At 39.3% G+C, this 18,912-nt stretch overlaps 1 protein-coding gene across 1 annotated transcript in view; it reads left to right on the top strand.

The window, feature by feature from the left end:
- Positions 1-18,912, top strand: part of col4a4 (collagen, type IV, alpha 4) — a 43,163-nt gene that overhangs the window by 12,434 nt on the left and 11,817 nt on the right. The window contains exons 4-29 of the mRNA XM_058413356.1: positions 40-114; positions 6,874-7,008; positions 7,289-7,333; positions 7,456-7,572; positions 8,231-8,299; positions 8,391-8,426; positions 9,010-9,072; positions 9,375-9,410; positions 9,494-9,535; positions 9,659-9,739; positions 11,301-11,345; positions 11,534-11,596; positions 11,839-11,883; positions 11,976-12,029; positions 12,297-12,354; positions 13,279-13,383; positions 14,930-15,082; positions 15,390-15,479; positions 15,662-15,822; positions 16,321-16,393; positions 16,476-16,582; positions 16,826-17,009; positions 17,556-17,624; positions 17,745-17,852; positions 18,053-18,271; positions 18,367-18,528. Of these exons, the coding sequence (XP_058269339.1) occupies positions 40-114; positions 6,874-7,008; positions 7,289-7,333; positions 7,456-7,572; positions 8,231-8,299; positions 8,391-8,426; positions 9,010-9,072; positions 9,375-9,410; positions 9,494-9,535; positions 9,659-9,739; positions 11,301-11,345; positions 11,534-11,596; positions 11,839-11,883; positions 11,976-12,029; positions 12,297-12,354; positions 13,279-13,383; positions 14,930-15,082; positions 15,390-15,479; positions 15,662-15,822; positions 16,321-16,393; positions 16,476-16,582; positions 16,826-17,009; positions 17,556-17,624; positions 17,745-17,852; positions 18,053-18,271; positions 18,367-18,528 (2,395 nt within the window). The remainder of the gene's footprint in view (positions 1-39; positions 115-6,873; positions 7,009-7,288; positions 7,334-7,455; positions 7,573-8,230; positions 8,300-8,390; positions 8,427-9,009; positions 9,073-9,374; positions 9,411-9,493; positions 9,536-9,658; positions 9,740-11,300; positions 11,346-11,533; positions 11,597-11,838; positions 11,884-11,975; positions 12,030-12,296; positions 12,355-13,278; positions 13,384-14,929; positions 15,083-15,389; positions 15,480-15,661; positions 15,823-16,320; positions 16,394-16,475; positions 16,583-16,825; positions 17,010-17,555; positions 17,625-17,744; positions 17,853-18,052; positions 18,272-18,366; positions 18,529-18,912) is intronic.

The following is an 18,912-nucleotide window of genomic DNA, read 5'->3' as shown; positions in this document are numbered from 1 at the left end:
GTGATTATGTGAATGTCTGATTGTGTGTTTTTTCCTTAGGATCAGATCTCTGAGGACTGTGCCGGTCAGCGCAACCGAAGCTTGTGCCCGTGTGTTCCAATAAAAGGTTCCAGGGTAAGTAAATGATTTCATAATCTACTATCTCACATTATAGCATCCCGTAGAGAAATTAAAGGAGCAAAAGTAAGTAAAGCCTCCTGTTTTCTTATTATGACATCACAACCAGTGGCATAGCATTAACCGGTTTTGGTTCTAAAATCTGATTGGCTGAACCATGCACAGTGTGTGTGTGTGTGTGTGTGTGTGTGTGTGTGTATTAATCCCTGTTAATCGTATTAGCTAGGTCTTGAGGAGAATCCTTTTGTCCACAAACACAACACACTTTCAAATATGAAACAATTTTAGACTCACACACACACACACACACACACACACACACACATGCACACACTTTTGTGAGTAACTTCCCTTCAGGCAATTATTGGTTAATTATATAATATGAATACACCGAAATCTAACCATAACATTAACCCCAGTAACCAAAACGTTCCCACAAAATGCCAGACATTCTTGATCCTTCTGGGGCATTTGGTCCTCAGCAGGATATAAACACAGCTCCCTCTCTGCCACATTCTGGCACACTGACCCAGTTCAGGGTTGATGGACGTGCTTGTACCTGTCGTACCCTCCAGGTGTGCAACAAAACTTCCATTAACGCATTAGCAGAATTCCCTCAACCCTGTTAAATATTAGCAGACTGCAGATTCATGCAGGTTCTGCACACAAGCTGATAAGGGACCAAGGATTGGGTTGTTTTTTTTTTTGTTTTTTTTTGCTAACAATCAGAATTCATTACTAAATTCATAGTGTGTGAACATTTTTATTAATTTGTAATATTTCATTTATCAGAATGCTTTTGTGTGTTTTGCAAAAGTGAATTTAATAGTAAATATGTGTGTTCATCTAATTGGAATGGTTCCATGTGTAAGTTTATGAATTTGGGGAAAAGGTTGCATTAGGTGTTTGTTTCTGTACTAATGTGCATCTAATTATTAAATAATAATAATTTAATGAATTCTGGGCATGCGCTGTTGTAGTAAATTAATCCAAGTGATATGGTATCATGGCTTGTACCGCATTTGCGAACAAAAATCGCAGTACTTTCTTTCTTGATAAATGAAATAAATTGGAACGATCTATAGTTATAGATATTTTGAGGAACATTGACAAGACAAGTTCCTTTTATCACTTACATTAGAGCAGCTCTAAACCTCTTTCTCCTTTCTCTCTTGAAGTCGATAAGATAAAATGAATTAGACATGTCATCAGTAGGCGCAAATATTAGTCTTTTGGATAGACAAGATAACAGGCAACACACAACAGGTTTGTGTGTTTGTTAACTAGCATGTGTGTGTTTAAAGTTTAAATGATAGGGGTGTAAGTGTAGAGTGATATGTTTACAATGGCCTTGTTAAAGAGCTGTGGCTCAGATATAATGCAGGACATTCCACACACACACACTAAATTACAGTTGCATAAAAGGTATAACTGTGCAGTGTCAATCACAGGCATACAGTACACTACATCTTAGCTCACTTATATCAACAAGTACATTTACAAGTACATACACTATATTGCCTGAAGTATACATTGTTTTGTGAAGCTCCACTCTTCTGGAAAGCTTTCCACTAGATGTTTGAGGTGCAGCTGTGGGGATGTGTGTTCATTCAGCCTCAAGAGCATCCTCACAAGTTCTGGAAATAGTAGCACAGCACAGCAGAATGTTTGGGTCTTTCCTGGACATAACAGGTGGCATGGACAGCTTCGGTACTAGCTCCATGTGGAGTCTGTATTGGTGTCCCACCAAGGCTCAGTGCTGAGTCTTTAATGTTCCCACGCTCTCAGTGAGGTGATATCCTCTCATGGGCTTTTACACCACTGCTATGCTATTGACACTCAACTTGTCTGGCAGACAGCTAATCAAGGATAGCAGTGCATCAGCTAACACTAAATCCCAGCTGGACCGAGCTGCTGTATATCCCTGGAGAGCCATCTCGATATCAAGATCTTATGCTCTCTCAGGTCAAACCAGGTGGCAATGCATGCAGCCTTGGAGTAGTTCTGGATCTTTAATGGACTTTCACATTACAGTGACACTGACATTGATTGAAGGGTCTCCTTTACCACATCAGGTGCTTCCTGACATTTTTGTCCACAGCGGAACCTCGGGTGCTTGATGAATTTGACTGATTAGTCAGCTGCAAGACTTGTTTTCTCTCCGTATGTTCCCTTACATCATCCCAGTGCTGCCTGCCCTCCTCTGGCTTCCTGTAGCTACCCGCATTAGATTTAAAACACTGATACTGGTCTACAAAGTGAAGAAATGGGCTAGCCCTCACTTACCTAATGCAAATTATAACACTCTTAGCAGGACTGACTGGACCCATTGACCCAGAAGGTACAAAGGCGACTTGACTTTTCTCTGTCCTGGTTCCGTTTACATTTCAGGCATTTGGAAGATGTAGTTATGTAAGATGCAGAGTGACTTATAATTTATCCCTTTCAGCTGAGTAAGTGAGGGTTAAGGGCCTTGCTCAGGGGCCCAACAGTGGCAGCTCGGTGGACCTGGGAATTGAACTCACAACTTTTTGCACTGTAGCCCAACACCTTAACCACTAAGCTACCACATCCACTGGGTCCCATGAGGTACAATGAATTTCCCCTAACTATCCAGACAGCTGAGTCACTTGGTGTATTCAAATATGGGACTGTAGTTTTTATTTGAATACACCAAATGACTCAGCTGTCTGGAAATTCATTGGATCTCATGGGACCCAGGGGCTGTGGGACATGGTTACGGTCTTGTAATTGAATGATAGTATTCTTGACCCCTACCTTATAAATCTGTGGCCCAGAAAAGAGAAGTCTGGACAGACTAACTGGACATCTCAGCCTGCTCCTACCATCAACCCTATGAGGAAATGAATGAATGAGAATGATCTCCAAACTCCTGTCTTTTAAATGATTTCTGTGCAACGATTTGGGATAATCTCTACAGGTCTGGAATATCTCAGAAATAGATGCCTCATTTTCCACTGAACATTTAAAATACAACAATCTTGCGGCAGATAGGGTCAAAGGCCACACCCACAACAATGGGATGAGGCTACATGGCATTTTCATCTCCCAATTCAGATGGTTGAATACTGTGGGAACATGATTTCTTGCCAGGATAGAAGGAAAAGCCTCATTTTCTGTTGCTAAGTCTAAGTATCATAGGCCTAAGGGTTAACACACACAACTTGCGTGAATTTAAAGGTGAGTCAGGACAACTAGCTGGACTCTACTGACTGTCCTTCTCATGGATTTTTGTCTTGTGGACTGTTTTGTTTTCTCAGACATTCTTCAACAGGTGATCTCACTACTTTTGTGGGAGGATGAGTCGACATCTGTTTCATTAAAAGAGCAAGAACAACAAACACACATACAGTACAGTACATCACACAACACAAACTCAACACAAAGAAAGGTCATCTGCATTCTCCAACCCTTTCCTGCTCCACACACACACACACACACATACACACACACACACACAAATTATAATATGAGTCCAGGTTAATCTGTGGAGGCACAGTATAGGTTTGACAGGGTACAGTTTTAACATGTCAAATCCCTGGGTTGTTTAAGACCAGTCTAGTTACGTTAGTGTGTGTGTGTGTGTGTGTGTGTGTGTGTGTGACTGTATGTGCGGGAATCTACTAATGACTTGCTGATTATCACACTGTAATGCTCTCTTTGAAAGACTGTAAACACACTCCACACAAATGGATCAATTTCTGTCACAACCCCCAAGAGTACGCTCTGTCTAACAGCATAACTCTCTCTCTCTCTGTCCATCTCTCTCTCTCTCTCTCTCTCTCTCTGTCCATCTCTCTCTCTCTCTCTCTCTCTGTCCATCTCTCTCTCTCTCTCTCTCTCTCTCTCTCTCTCTGTCCATCTCTCTCACTCTCTCTCTCTCTTTCTCTCTCTCTCTCTCTCTCTCTCACAATCTCTCTCTCACTCTCTTTCTTTCTCTCACTCTCTTTCTCTCTCTCTCTCTCTCTCTCTCTCTCTCTGTCTCACACACACGCACACACACACACTCTGTCTCTCTTTCAGGAAAACTCATTATCAATACAATGTCAATTTAAACCCTTTATATTAATATAATTGATCTTTCCTTAAAAAAATGATGTTATTATATTACTGGACCAAAGGTGAGGGCCTGGAAAGACTCCCAGTCTAAAAAAAGAAAGTCGAGAACACCTGGTTCCACACCTGGTACTGAGAACTAATCCTTCTTTCCACACTTTCTCTTCAAAAATGTTTCAAAATGATATACATTACGTATAATTTGTTAATGATCTTCACCATGTTCACAGCGTGGAATCGGCAGGAACCAGTTTGTCTTGTGGAGATGAAATTCATGAGTATTTATTTTGGTTTCTATATTTCAACATATACTATTAGGTAGGAACTGAGATGGTGCTCAAAGTATCAATCAGTGTCTATATAAATAAATTAATAAATAAATAATTTATATTATATATAAATATAATTATATATATAATATATAATTATAAATAATTAATTAATTAATTTTTAAAAATTCTGTGTGGGAGGGGGATAATAAAAGTAATGTAAAAACAAAAAAAAGACATAATGATAAGAGTCAAGTTCATAAACCTTTAATTCAAAATCATAGAAAATAAATAAATAAATAAATAAATAAATAAAGGAAGGAAGGAAGCTCTGTCTACACAGAAGGATGAAACATTAGTTAACTTCAGATTCCCATGTGCATGTTATGGTAAGGTGACTAGGACAGAGAGAGAGACAGAGACAGAGAGATGGAGAGAGAGAGAGAGAGAGAGAGAGAGAGAGAGCGAAGGCAGAGGAGGAGAAAGGTATTTTTTAATTAAAAGAAGGCTAAAACTGTCACAAACCAGCTGTGGGAAAAACCTGCTATTAGTGTGATTTCAGTACAACCTCCCCTCAAGGTGTGTGTGTGTGTGTGTGTCATTCTTTGTAATAAAATAAAAAAAGAAAAGAAAAACTGTGTGCCTACAAAATTGTGTCCAGAGAGCATGCCTGGAATGTCTGTTTTATAATCTGGCATTTTTTGTCATCTAGCGTGAGCATGTACATTATTTGCCTGTGTGTGTGTGTGTGTCTTCAACTTCATCTGCTTGAACACAGGTATCAAACCCATAGTATTGCTGTATTACTTTGAATACATACTGGATGTGTACACTTATACTGTATACCACAGTGCTGTTGAAGTCTCAAAACTGATTGGTCAAAAGGCATCAGTTAACTTTCTAGAACCCGTAAATTAAATCACATCATAAAGTTTAAAGGTTAAAGCGATTAAAATGTGCTGTACAATTACATCGTTTCAGTTCATCATTATAATAAATCGTTAGAAGTTTCCTAATCCTCTGATTAAACCAAATCCAGTTGCAGATGTCTGAACTCCGGCATAAGTTTGTTCATTTCCCTGATAAAACTCTTTAATTACCTGGTGAGTCGAATCACATAACACCAAAACGTGCAGGATTTTGATCCTTAGGCTTACAGCAGGAGCACTGGGATTACAGGGATTGTGGAGCTGATTCAGTTTAAACCAGGGTTTAATGGTAGAATTCATATTTAGCGTGGAGTGCAGCACCACCTAGTGGTGAAGTGTAGTACTGTTCATCCTACAACTCGGACCTTGGCGTAAGTGTGACACACTGAATTATAGATCTTTTAAAATGGTGAGGATTAACAATATTGTAGTGAAATACCTGTATGAGGAGGGGGGAAAAGCAAAGAATAGACAGAAACGCCAAACTGCTGGAAACTCGACCGCTCTTAAAGTCATGATGAAATGAAACACTTCTGAGGCAGATGAGGTAAAAGGCCACACCCACTCCAATGAATCTGAGGATACAGTGGGAAAACCTGTATCCAAACTGGATATTGGGGGGGAAAATGTTGCCTGATTTCTTTCCAGCAGTTTTTTGTTATGTCCCACAGCATCCCGGTTCTGATACACACCTCTGTTCTATTTGTGAAATGTTGTATAATATTTTCATATATGTCTATAAAAGAGTTTTAATTGACATTTATTTTTTATTATTATTATTTCGGGTGTAACACAGTGATAGCAAGACGACATGTTAAATCCTACCGTGTTCAAAATGTATTTTATTTTATTTATTTATTTAAGGCTTCTAGTCATAAAAAGCATGGGCCCGTGTACCGTGTTTCAACCTTACAGCTGTGCTTGTGTAAAATTCGGAAGAGAAATAAACAGCTGATGAAATCTGTGTCGGATAACAGAATTCTCGATATATCATAAAGCCTAGTTTTTCTCTCTATAATGATTTTAGTTGTGCTTGTGGTCATGAAAATCTACATAAGTATACAAAAGAGCTTCAGCTGAACAGACAGTGTTCTTTGAATCATTAAGGAACAGAGCTTTGAGATTGAATATGTTCGTAGACGGTCCGAGTATACACTGATCTGAACTTCTGGCCCACTTCTGGACATTATCGATGACATCATTCCAGAAAAACAATACAAGCACTGAGCTTCTACTTTCTCGACTCTGCCTCCCAGCATAACACGACTGCTGTCCAGTTTTGATTCCTGGTTCCTCATTTTGATTCTTCTCCTGGTTTTGGATCAATCATATTTACACAAAAACTCATGGTTTATTAAAACATCCAGCATTTCAAACAACCAATCCAGTAACTGGTTGAATAATTACTTTGTGTATCATGCATGTATACTTTTTTTCTTTATAATGATTCATACACTCAGTAGCATGTCATCTCTTTGTAGGGGTCTCCTGGTGCTGTGGGGGAAACGGGTAGAGACGGGGCTGCAGGTCCACCAGGACCTCAGGGAAAACGTGGACAGAAAGGACGGCGTGGAACTGAAGGAATTCTGGGAGATATTGGACCAAAAGGAGGCATAGTAAGAAACACACACACACACACACACACACACACACACACAGACAGACATCAGTCACTTACATAACGTCAGCAGTTTTAGCAATAGTGATGCTCCATGTTCTGTTCAATTCATATTTGGTTATGTAAATACATATGAGCATAACATTTCAATAAAAAACTGTTTGATTTGAAAAGGAGGCAGAAATATGGAACATTATCAGCTCTTGCTCTGGCATTTGTGTATAAGGTGTTGTGTTTGTGTGTGTACACAGTCTACATCTTGCTTCTTTTGCTTTCAGGGCATTCAAGGAATAGAAGGATTCAGTGGAGAAGATGGACAACCTGTGAGTGCCATGCAATAAAAAATGTATAAATTAATAAAAATTGGTGGATGGATGGAAATGAAATGTAATAAAATGTAGACTTGAAAATGTTTTTGCTTCACTGTGACTGATCTCGTCTCAAGGGTCTTGACGGACCAGCTGGCCCTCGCGGTCTTCCAGGATTAGACGGCTGTAAAGGAGACAAAGGAGATAAAGGATCCATTGGCTGTCGAGGACCAAATGGTGCAAATGGACCATCAGTAAGAAAAAAAAAACGATTCCTGCTTCTTTGGACCTGCATAACCTGATAAATACAATATGCAGCCATTTTAAAAAGACGTTTAAACTAAAACTCTACTAAAAAAAGATGCCACTCAAGATCACAGGTTAAATATTTATATAGCGATTTATATGCTTTCCATCTAAAGTTCCACTGAAAAGGATTTAAAGAAATCCATGCTAATGATGTCTTACTGTATCTACTCTATATTAGCTAGCTGGCTAACAGCTTTCAAACAGAACTGGGGGAAAATACGTGTTCCTATTTTCACAAACTAATGATGCGGACTGTTTATTAGCCTCATTCTAGCTCATGCCACTGTTACTCAAAATACGATCTATGCTCAGCCATCATCTGTGCTGTCAGTGTGTTATGCTAATCATCTGCTAGCAAGCACGTGGAACGGTCTTAAAATATTTTCGAGGGGTTCAATCTCAAAATCTCTCTTAAATCTAGTTCCTAAACTGTAATACCTGAAAACATCACATGCTCTAAATGTCTTCTGAACGTCCAAAACAGAGCTGAATTAATACCTGAGACTTCAGATCTTCTCAGGTGTTAATTTAGGAGATTCAAAGATTCTGAATGTGTTGACTGTTTGAAATTTTGAGTTGGAAACAGTTTGCTTTATTCTGCAGGGTTGTAAAGGACCAAAGGGACCCAAAGGAAACCCCACATGCAAATATGTCATGATTCCTGGTCAACCTGTGAGTGAAACATCAATCCTTAGTAATTTTAAAAGCTTGTTTGTTTGCATCGTTGGTAGTAGTGAAATTGTTCTGGTTTACTATCTGACAGGGTTGTGATGGACCTCCTGGTGAACCTGGACCTCCTGTAAGTCGTCAATGACTCGTTTGCTTGTTTACAGATGTTGTATAAGTACGCTCTGTCAGCTTTTCCTTCACACCACAGTTACACATTCTGTACAGAGCAGATTATAACAACAAAAACATCAGCTTTATTTTATTAAAACAATCAAATTCAACATTTTTGGATGTGCTGGATGAAGTACTGAGGCTTTATAAGGTGTTGAGGCTTATATGAGGCTGGAAGACCATGTTAATTTTACATTGTGTTACACATGAAGACAAAAAAATACACAATTTCCTTATCTGGGCCATATTTTCTATCCATACTTTTTTCAAGCTTAAAGTATCTGGGTTAAAGACCGTGGGTTAGATCAGTGGTATTGAAAAACCCCATCTGAGAGACTTCTACTCATTGTACAGCCTCAGTGACACGAACATCATGCAGCTAATTTTCATAACATGACCAGAAAACTGACATGAGCAGCTGCATAACCCGAGTAACTTTCTAGCAACAAACACAGTATAACTTTTAAACTTAAGTTTCCAAGTTTGATTACGGCTCATTTCAGGAAATATTGCGTGTGTGTTTGTGTGTGTGTGTGACCTAGGGACTTTGTGGACATTGTGGCCAAGCAGGTGCCCCGGGGAAGCCTGGAGAACCTGGATCATCAGTAAGTCATTAAATCTTAATAGCTAATTTTAATTCTATTTGTACTTCCTACATTCAGTATATTTTTCAGTATATTGTGCAATAAAGAATTATAAAAATGATTTGTGAAGGAGCTTGACGGAGCCTAAGCAAAAAAACATCACCCAAGTTTATTACTAAATTCTCCTCATTTAGGAAACGTTACTCATTTTCACTGTATTTTAAGCCGTCAAATGACGATATTAAAACTGGATTTGGAACTTAAGACGAAACTGCTCAAGGTTCGAACAAAGATGCTTAACTGAATGTCTTTAAACTCTCCAGGGTGAAAATGGTGCTCCAGGTGGCCGAGGGCCTCCGGTAAGTTATGTGCATATCCTGTACTTTTATCTTAATAATTTATTTAACAAAAGTAGTGTGTAATTCACTGCACTTTCCCACAGGGAGACCAAGGAAAACCGATTCTTGGAGAAACTGGAGAAGTGGTGGGTTTTGTGTGAGGTGATCTGTGTTTATATGTGTGTGTGTGTGAGAGAGACAGAGATAGAGAGAGAGAGAGAGAGAGAGGAACAAAGTCAGTGTGTAAATGTCTCTTTTCAATTTTAAAGGGAGATCCAGGGCCACCAGGTTCTCCAGGCCCACATGAATTTATTGAGCCCTCAGAAAAATATTTCCCCAGAGGAGACAAGGTGAGATATTTCTCTAAATCACGACACTCATGTATCTTATTATAATAGTGATATTGCATAGTTATTCTTTTAAAAATCTGAGCAAAATTATACCACAGGTTCACCTAGTACTTTCCCATGTGCTTGTTTCCTGATTACTAATCACAAATGAACCATGACCTCACATATTCACCTCATGCTTTTATTCACAATGAAGACAGATAAATAGGCATTTGAGGCTTAAGCAATAGCTGACCACTGACCCACAACTGCACACTTTTCTTGCTTGTCCTCCTGTCAAACTGAGCTGAGTGATCCAGATGGTTTGATGGTTCTCCATATAGTAGTAGAACTGTGCACCATACTGTTCTACTTCTTCATGTCTTGGACCACCAAAGAGGTTTCCTTCCAAAACTAGTATATGGTAAAAGATGCCACTCTTGGCCAGTGTTCAGCTGTACCTTGTGCAGATACATTACTTCACTGTGTACACAGTGGCCTACCTGTCCAGCTCAGCAGTGGCCCTTCATGACACTCTGTAAAGGACATAGACATCATGTCAGTGACCTGCAAGCTGGACAGTGTTTGAGAACTGTTCATGGAATCAGGGTGGCTTGGACAGGTTCTCAATTGCAAGTAAGGATAAATTGATTGATTTTTAAGTGGCATTGTTAGGAAGGCTGGCGTTGGCATTTGAATTCCAGTCCAGTGTGCAGACTTACCTGACTTAAGCTGTCTGGATATAAAGCTGCTTTATATTTGTGTCTTCTGTTGGTATATATATATATATATATATATATATATATATAGCAAGGTGCCCCAAGTCCAGGTTTCACTGAGGTCAGGTGAGACCATTGTTTGGGATCCACACCTTTAAGGAATGTTCATTCCTTGCAACACACGTTCAGCCAGTACCTGGTATATAGACAGTGCTACCTACACAGGCAGGGTTGGTCCAGACAGAGATGCTTAAGATAAGTTAAGTAGCCATTATTTGTCACATATACATTACTGCACAGTGAATTTCTTTCTTCACATATTCTTGGAGGGTTGGGGTCAGAGCACAGGGTCAGCATTGTTGTGTCCCTGGAGCATGGAGGGCAACAGTGGCAGCTTGGCGGTTAAACCCCCATTCAAAAACAATTGAATCTTCCAATAAACAACCCACTTAACCACATTAGCGATCACCACCCACTGCTTCTAACAGACACTGCAGAAACTCTAAAACAATTTTAACAACAGCTAACTATGAAACTGCTCTACTGAGGAGTAGTGCCAGTCACTTGATTGGGTTGATACACCACAAAATGGGTCAGGTAGTTAAATCTGTTGGATTAGCTAGAATTCCTTTAGTTTCTCCAGACTGAAACTACATCCGCGTTAGTTGTGCCAGTTAGTTGTGTTGAGCTACACACATCACTTCACTGTTGCTTTTGCTAAATGTGTGCTACTGTGTCAGCTCTGGTCCACTGGCAGTAAAGACGCTCATTCTCTCCTGTCTATGTGGAATATAAATAATAATATACAGTAAGGTTGTATATATTGAAGAAGGATGGATTAATGAATAATCTTGTCATTTTAGGGGGAAAAAGGACCTGCTGGAGAATGTGGATTGCCTGGATGTAATGTAAGTGTGTGTGTGTGTGTGTTTATCTGACTGTCTGTCCATTTCATTTATTCTGAATAATTCATTTTGAAGGAGAAACTTTCTTCACATATCTACTGACACAGTGAGCTCATATGGACCCGTGGTGCTGTTTTAAGGGATGTTACAGTATGTACTCTTTATTGACGTACTGTTTGTCTGTTTGCCAGGGAACGGTCGGACCTCAGGGGGACACAGGAGAGAAAGGTATCACAGGTTGTCAAGGATCTACAGTAAGTGTGAAATTTTCTAATGCTTGACTTAAAAGGAACTCATGTCAAACTATAAATAAACCGTGCCATATTTGATGCAACATCCTTGCAGTACAATCTCAGCCTATATGTTTATATACGTCATAATTAAGACAACAGTTGCATCTTAGAGCATGTACAAGATTATTTTCAACTCGATTTATAATATTTATGTTTATTACAATTCATGTGGATGTCTTTTTTACTCATTTCACACCGCAAAGGGACAAAATGGCTATCCTGGGCTCTCTGGCATACGAGGAATTCCGGTACAATACATTTATTTTTGTGTGTGTGTCTGTGTGTTTATAGTGAATTCATTGTTGATGTATGTTATACGTATTCTCCTTAATTCCTTCAGGGTGAAAAAGGACAGCCTGGATGCCCCGGTCTATATGGCTACCAAGGACTAAAGGTTTTTTTTTTACCCCACCTTGTTCTTATCCAGGTTTAATGTTCTGTGGGTTGGTGACTGATGGTCAATATGGAATGAGTAGATAACCATTAAAATAAACATGCAATAGGATAATCATTTTGCAATAATTTGATTAGATTCTTTGTCCTGTAAAGAAAATGTAGACGAGGTTTAAAGTGTAATAGCACTTCTAGTCTGTTGACTAACACGATACAGTATGTTGTAGATACTCTACCTGATTATGTTGTGTCTGTAAATGTCTAACAGGGACTTGCAGGCGATTCTGGTCTACAAGGGGAAACAACATATTACTCTTGTGCAGCAGGTATTTTAATCCACATATTCCAGTTTGTGGTTGTTGTTGTTGTTTTGTCTGGGGTCCATAGACCAGACTTAAATAACTGATTATAACAGTCAGGAGACATGGCCTGAAGCAAGGGATTGAACCCTGCTCCTCATAGTAATCTCGATCACCTGCATGCAGAAAATCAAACCCACATGCAGGTTAAAATAAAAGCACGGCTTTATTAACAAAAGTAAAACTAAAACAAGACTTACACAAGACAAAAGACAAATACAACATAACTAACCAAAATGTAACTATAACACGAGAACTCGACGGCGTCAGACCGTACCACGCAAACATTAAACAATGACTGGCAACAACAGATACAACCAGACAGGTATAAATAGGACAGAACACTGAGGTAAAATGGGAAACAGGTGACATGGCATGAAAGAAGAACAAATAGGGAGGGCGTGGCACAACACACATAGGAACAATGACAAGCAAAGCAGGCTATGATGATATACATGTCAGTGCTCCCTCTGGTGGTCTGGCAGGGAACTGTCACAGTAACGCTTGACATTTAATTCGGTTTTACCCACTTGTTTTACTTCAGCATTTTCTAGCTAGGGCTTTGTTACTGAGTTAATGAGCAAATCCACTAAATGGCATAATGGTATGACAATCTAGAAAAGAAAACTAAATGAACATTTCAACTACGTTTAAGGAATCGTCTGCAAATGCTGAACTACAGTGAAGCCTATAGTCAGGATCATTATGAATGAAAATTATTATAATGACTTGACCACATTATATTACTGTAAAAACAAAACAAGCAGAGGTAATATTCAACATATTGTAATGCATCAAAATTGCACTTTTTAAACTCTCAGCATTTAAGGATTAATTCATTATTATTACTATTATTATTATTATTACATTTGTTGCTGTTATTGACTGTAGGACAACTTGGTAAGAAAGGTCCTCCTGGGGCCCCCGGTATCAAAGGAAGCATGGGAGTTATGGGCCTGCCCGGTCCTCCTGGTCCACCAGGAGATTCTTTGCCAGGTGTGTATATGTCTGAATAACCATCTTGAGAGCTAAGTTCACACAGTTAACCAGAACCAGCCCAGGCTCTGTTGGTGTCCTAGGCAGGATTTTATATTTCTGCTTCTATTTTGCTTTTTTTTTCTGCCTCTCTGCGTCACTTCCTGCCTTGTGCCCCTGATCTTTTTTTTTCACTCATTTTTTAGAAAGAATTTTTAAGTACACACATAAATGGCAAAACTAACATGTATGATAACATCATGCACCATGCATAATTAATGCATTATGGTGATGTATTATAATCACAACATGATGCAGGAAGTATTTAAATTAGTCCAACATGACATGTTGTCAAATCTTATGATTTTTTTTTTTGTTGATGTAAATTTTATTTTAATCAGTTCAATGATCGATCAGTACTTAAATTATGTTAACTGGCAGAAATAATTTTGTATGGGTGTAGAAGAGCAGCCATTCTCTAATTCTAGCAGTGGCGGACCATCAGGGCCAGCAAGGCCTTCTCTGCTGGCCTAAACAGCAGTGATCTGAAATGTGTATTAAATTATTCCCAATAGTCTATTCTCAACATTTCATAGCTTTTTTCTTAGTTGCGCTGCTTCCAGTAGTGTATATTTATGATAAGAGTATTTATCCAAACATATTTCAGCCAGTGGCTGACATCATGTGTTGTCAGGGTGAAGGAAATCTGCCTTAAGGCCTTCAGAATCAATAGTGCAGGTGCCCATAGCTTAAAATATGTGGCAATGAAATTGTTACATTAACCAATCAGATTTCGAGTTGGCATCACTGGGGCCGCCTAGCAGGCATACGATTACGTCAGCACTTCCCTGTCCTTTGATTGGATAATTGGAGTAGTCAGAGGCAGCGAATCGCACAAACGAAATAAAAATATATATATTTTAACTTACAATGGCTGACAGAGGAGAAGAAATCAAGTTGGTGAAGGCCTAGGTGTGAAATGCACTGAATTCCAGAGTAGTTACCATGAACACTTGATGTTTAACCACTAATGCATAACCATATTTAACCATAAATACATGCTATTGAAAACTTCACTGGCAGGAGATAAACTCAGTAATACTCTTATTTAGAGAAAACCAAAATAAGTCTATAACAGAAAGTCAAAAACAAAGACAACCAACCTCAAACAATGATTACGCAGAATCAATGGTGAACCACAGGTAAGGGACAGAAGAGCAGAAAGTGGAGACAAGATAACAAGGATTAATAATACGAAATGTCTTTGTGATGATACATTGAGACAACAGGGTAAACATGGGCATATTAATCAGGAAATGACTCAGAACAGGTGAACACAGTCAGTTATCAAACCAACAACAGAACCATATCAGGCACAAGAAAAGTTATACTACATTGTATTGCAATTGGCAGGAAACAAAAAAGGTCAGCAATTGTTTGAAAGGGTTTGGTTTTGACCCTGGTTTTGAAAACTTCCCCAACACACCTATACAAACTTTGAAAATGTCCACACATTTACCACAGCAGATAAAAAAAAGGTTAAAAATTCTTAAAATCTGTCTGCCAGGTCTTCCAGGCAGTCCAGGGAAATTGGGTACTCAAGGCCCTCAAGGTGATAAAGGAGAGCCAGGAAAGACATCCAACCAGCAGATCCCAGGAGAGCCTGGGAAACCGGGGGCGCCAGGGCAAAAAGGACTTCAAGGGGCTCCTGGCCCCCCTGGTAGGTATACCTAGAGTAGATAATCTCACAGGTACCTCACTTTGTTATTTACTGTTCACTTTTAGATTCTCTTTGTTAATAACCGCATATCGATTGTACACACACTAATCAAGGACTGGTACATAAAAGGTGAACACAATTACTGTAATTAACAAACCAATGACAGAGTGGAGATGTGTCTGAAATTGGAAGGTGATGGCGTATTGCAATTAGTGTAGTGTGTAATTTTATAATCATAAAGCAACGAACAGTCTTGATTTAGTGCTAATATAATTCCACTTGTGTGTGTTATCTGTGTGTGCTGTAGGATACTACAACACCCTTGGACAAAGAGGAGTTCCTGGTATCGAAGGAGATAAAGGTCCACCTGGTCTAAGTGGTATTCCTGGAAGAAAAGGTGATGCAACAAGAACCTTCTGACAACTATAAGCAGAGATATGAATGATCTTAAGAGTTTCTATGAATACCACAAAGCCATCTCATTAGCCCTGGGTCTCTATGAAGAATATGCTATCAACAACAAGTGTAAAAATTGATTTCATGATATAGTAAGTGTTTTGTGGGTATGTGGTTTTACAGGTGATATTGGTGGCTGTGCTTGTGAGGCCAGTCCTGATATTTTTGGCCATCCAGGTTTGCCAGGGGAACCTGGGGAACCCGGTGCTCCAGGACTGCATGGGTTTCCTGGTGCACGAGGTGAAACTGGCCCTGATGGAGATCCTGGGGGAAAAGGATGTGATGTAAGTTAAAAGTCCTTCATAAATATACTACTTAAAAGAGTTAATTTTCATATATTAATATATATTTGAATATTTATTAGCATCTGTTTGTTCAGAAGGTGTGAATAATTTAAATCACTGGTGTATATGAAAGTGCTTTAACATTTAAATATGTTCATTATATAATGCATATATAATTGTTTCTATAGTAACAGTTCATTTATAAGGATCTAATAATTTAATACTACTAATAAATAAGTAATACATTTTGTTATTAATAAAGAAAAATAAATCACAGTGGACACACAGTTTTCCTGTAAATTTCCTGATTTATAGAAAAAGTTTCCAGTGCAAGAGATTTGTAACAGTCAAAAAGTATTCTGCTACAGGAAAGACTTGTGGACGTTGCACATTAATGTAACTATAAATGGTTAAAAATTACAGTGTTGATAGAAAGTCAGAACTTGTTCTAATGTACACCTTTATATTTGTTATTGAAGAGTCTTGTATGTTGTACAGGGTTATATGGGTTTTCCAGGTCAGAGGGGAATTAAAGGAGAAAAAGGAAACCTGTGTGTAATGAACATCAAGGGTAAGACATGTGGCACAGAGCTCATGCAGTGTTCTGTATATCTTTAAAGCTGAAGATTTTACATGTTCACATTTATTTAAAGGTAAAAAGGGAGATTGTGGCCAGCCAGGGACTTGTGGTTTTCGAGGAACGAATGGCAAGACAGGGAATTGTGGGAATCCTGGACCTGCAGGTGACTGTGGTGCAGAGGTTAGTCATCTAAAGGTTGTAGTAAAAAATATTGTCCTAATTAGAATAGCACTAAAAAAGTAAGTTCACATCAAGTAGGTTAAATTGGAAAAATATGACAAATAGTAGTAATGGTAAAAATATGACTGGATGGATAGATGGTATACCTTGGGGAAGGAAATAATAAAGGAATTCTCCATGTACAGTGAAATAAGTTTCACATAGTGGTTCCTCACATTCACTGATGATTATTGCTTTTTTAAGGGTGACAGTTTTTGTGGATTTCCTGGTGATAGAGGTTGTCCAGGAAACATGGGCTTAAAAGGCCCAGAAGGTCCCTGTGGACCACAAGGCACAGGCATTCCAGGGCCAGTAGGCCATCGAGGACAAGAAGGTGACCAGGGACCTACAGGACTAAGAGGAAATGTTGGGCGTAAAGGAAACAAAGGTAAAGTCCAAAGTTTGATCTAACTCAGAACACAGGAGCTGAGAGGCACCAATGGTAGTCCAGGAGTTTCATTACTAATGTAGAAAGTACCAGATGACAATTGTCTCAATCCTTAGCTGTCTAGTTTCAAGGAGCATGTGTCCACTGTAGCCCCAGATTTCTCTACTAGGCTGACAGAATTGGATCCTAACTCAAGGTTGTGCATTCTGAGATGCTTTTTTGTTCATCACGGCTGTGAATAGTGGATATTTATGTTACTTAGGCCACTAACAGGATGTTTTCCCCCCGCACCATTCTGCTTAAACTAGAGAAAGTTGTGTGTGAAAATCCCATGAGTTTCTGACATAATCAGACCACCAGCCCATCTGGCACCAACAACCATGCTAAAGTTAAACTTAGTAAGATGATATTTTTCCTCTTATTCTTAAGAAGTGGGGTGGTATAAGACTTTTCACACCAGGAAAGAAGGGCATTAGTCAGCGAAGCAACCACAAAAAAATGTAGAAACACTGAATATTTGCTGACCTGACTTTGTTTTCGTTGTAGGTGATATGCAGCCCTGTATACCCGGCAGTCCTGGAGTCCGTGGATCGAAGGGAGAGCATGGTGACATAGGTAGCTTTTACAGCAAACCATAAAAAAATACATTAGTCATATTACAAGTAAATTAGGGATATTGTTTATTTAGGTATATTTCTAATACATTTTACTGTAAGACTTTTATGTTCTTTTCAGGTTGCTTAGGAGAGCAGGGTGATCCAGGGCCTCGTGGGGATGATGGAATTAAAGGACCACAGGGAGAGAAAGGAAACCTTGGAAATCCTGGTCCTGATGGCCCTACAGGTAGCAACTTCACTCACGTCATATGCGAAAAAGCATTTTAAGAATGGTCTGCCTAAGAAAAATACCCAGCTAAGAATGTGGTCACCAATGAAAGCTACACATCTTGTGTGTGTAAAAAGATTGGCTTGATCACTGCATCTACAGTACTAACCTTGCCACATTATGGGTGGACAGTTCAGTGTTTCTTTTCTCTTTATCAGGGTTATGTGGGTCTCAGGGGGATCCAGGGGATGTTGGACCAGATGGCTTGAGTGTCTGTGGGGAGCCAGGAATACCTGGCATTCCAGGACCCCCTGGGTTAAAAGGATGCATTGGAGACTCATTGGTAGGAGATCGAGGGCCAGTGGGCCCCTCTGGGTTTAATGGTTCTTCAGGAGCTAAAGGAGTCCCTGGAGCCCCAGGGTGCCTTGGTAAAGAAGGTAGGCAAGAGACAAGCATGTTGTGTAATTGCATTAGGTTGCAACCTAAAAGAAGAGAAATGGAAAAGATTGATATATGGTTTGTGCCTCTACAGGCCGTCCTGGTGTATCTGGAGCTCGAGGTAGAAAAGGAGTGCTAGGAGCACATGGTCAGCCTGGGAGACAGGGGTCTGTTGGCCCATGTCCAGTACATTGTGAGTGTGGAGCAGCGGGTGAGCGAGGACCACCAGGAGACCCCGGACATTGTGGAAATCCAGGTGAGCATATGTCAGTGTGTGGAGATGAGCAATATAATAAAAGTAGGAAAAATTATGGCAAGTGGGCTCATAAGTAAGGCTCAGATTTTGCATGCCAGAGAGGGCTTCAACAAGGACTGCATCATTGTTAATGCCACTTGATGAAGTCATCCTTTACTTCTTGAATACATTATAGAAGAGTAGTTGTCAATATAAATGTCGTCAACAAAAATGTGAGTATTATCATCATCATAGAATTGTGCCAAATATTGATCCCTGAGGACCACCCCAAGTTACTCTGGTTGTAACAGATCAGTAATGTTACAAGTATAGCTGCAAGAAGCAATCATATGGGTCAAAGCAGACAGTTTTTACTTTTTGATTCTGGTTCATCTTAAGATGTCT

This window comes from Hemibagrus wyckioides, linkage group LG17 (assembly GCF_019097595.1).
Source record: "Hemibagrus wyckioides isolate EC202008001 linkage group LG17, SWU_Hwy_1.0, whole genome shotgun sequence".
Classification (NCBI taxonomy): domain Eukaryota; kingdom Metazoa; phylum Chordata; class Actinopteri; order Siluriformes; family Bagridae; genus Hemibagrus; species Hemibagrus wyckioides.
The sequence above is the reverse complement of the archived record's forward strand: the minus strand, read 5'-3'. Positions and strand labels throughout refer to the sequence as shown.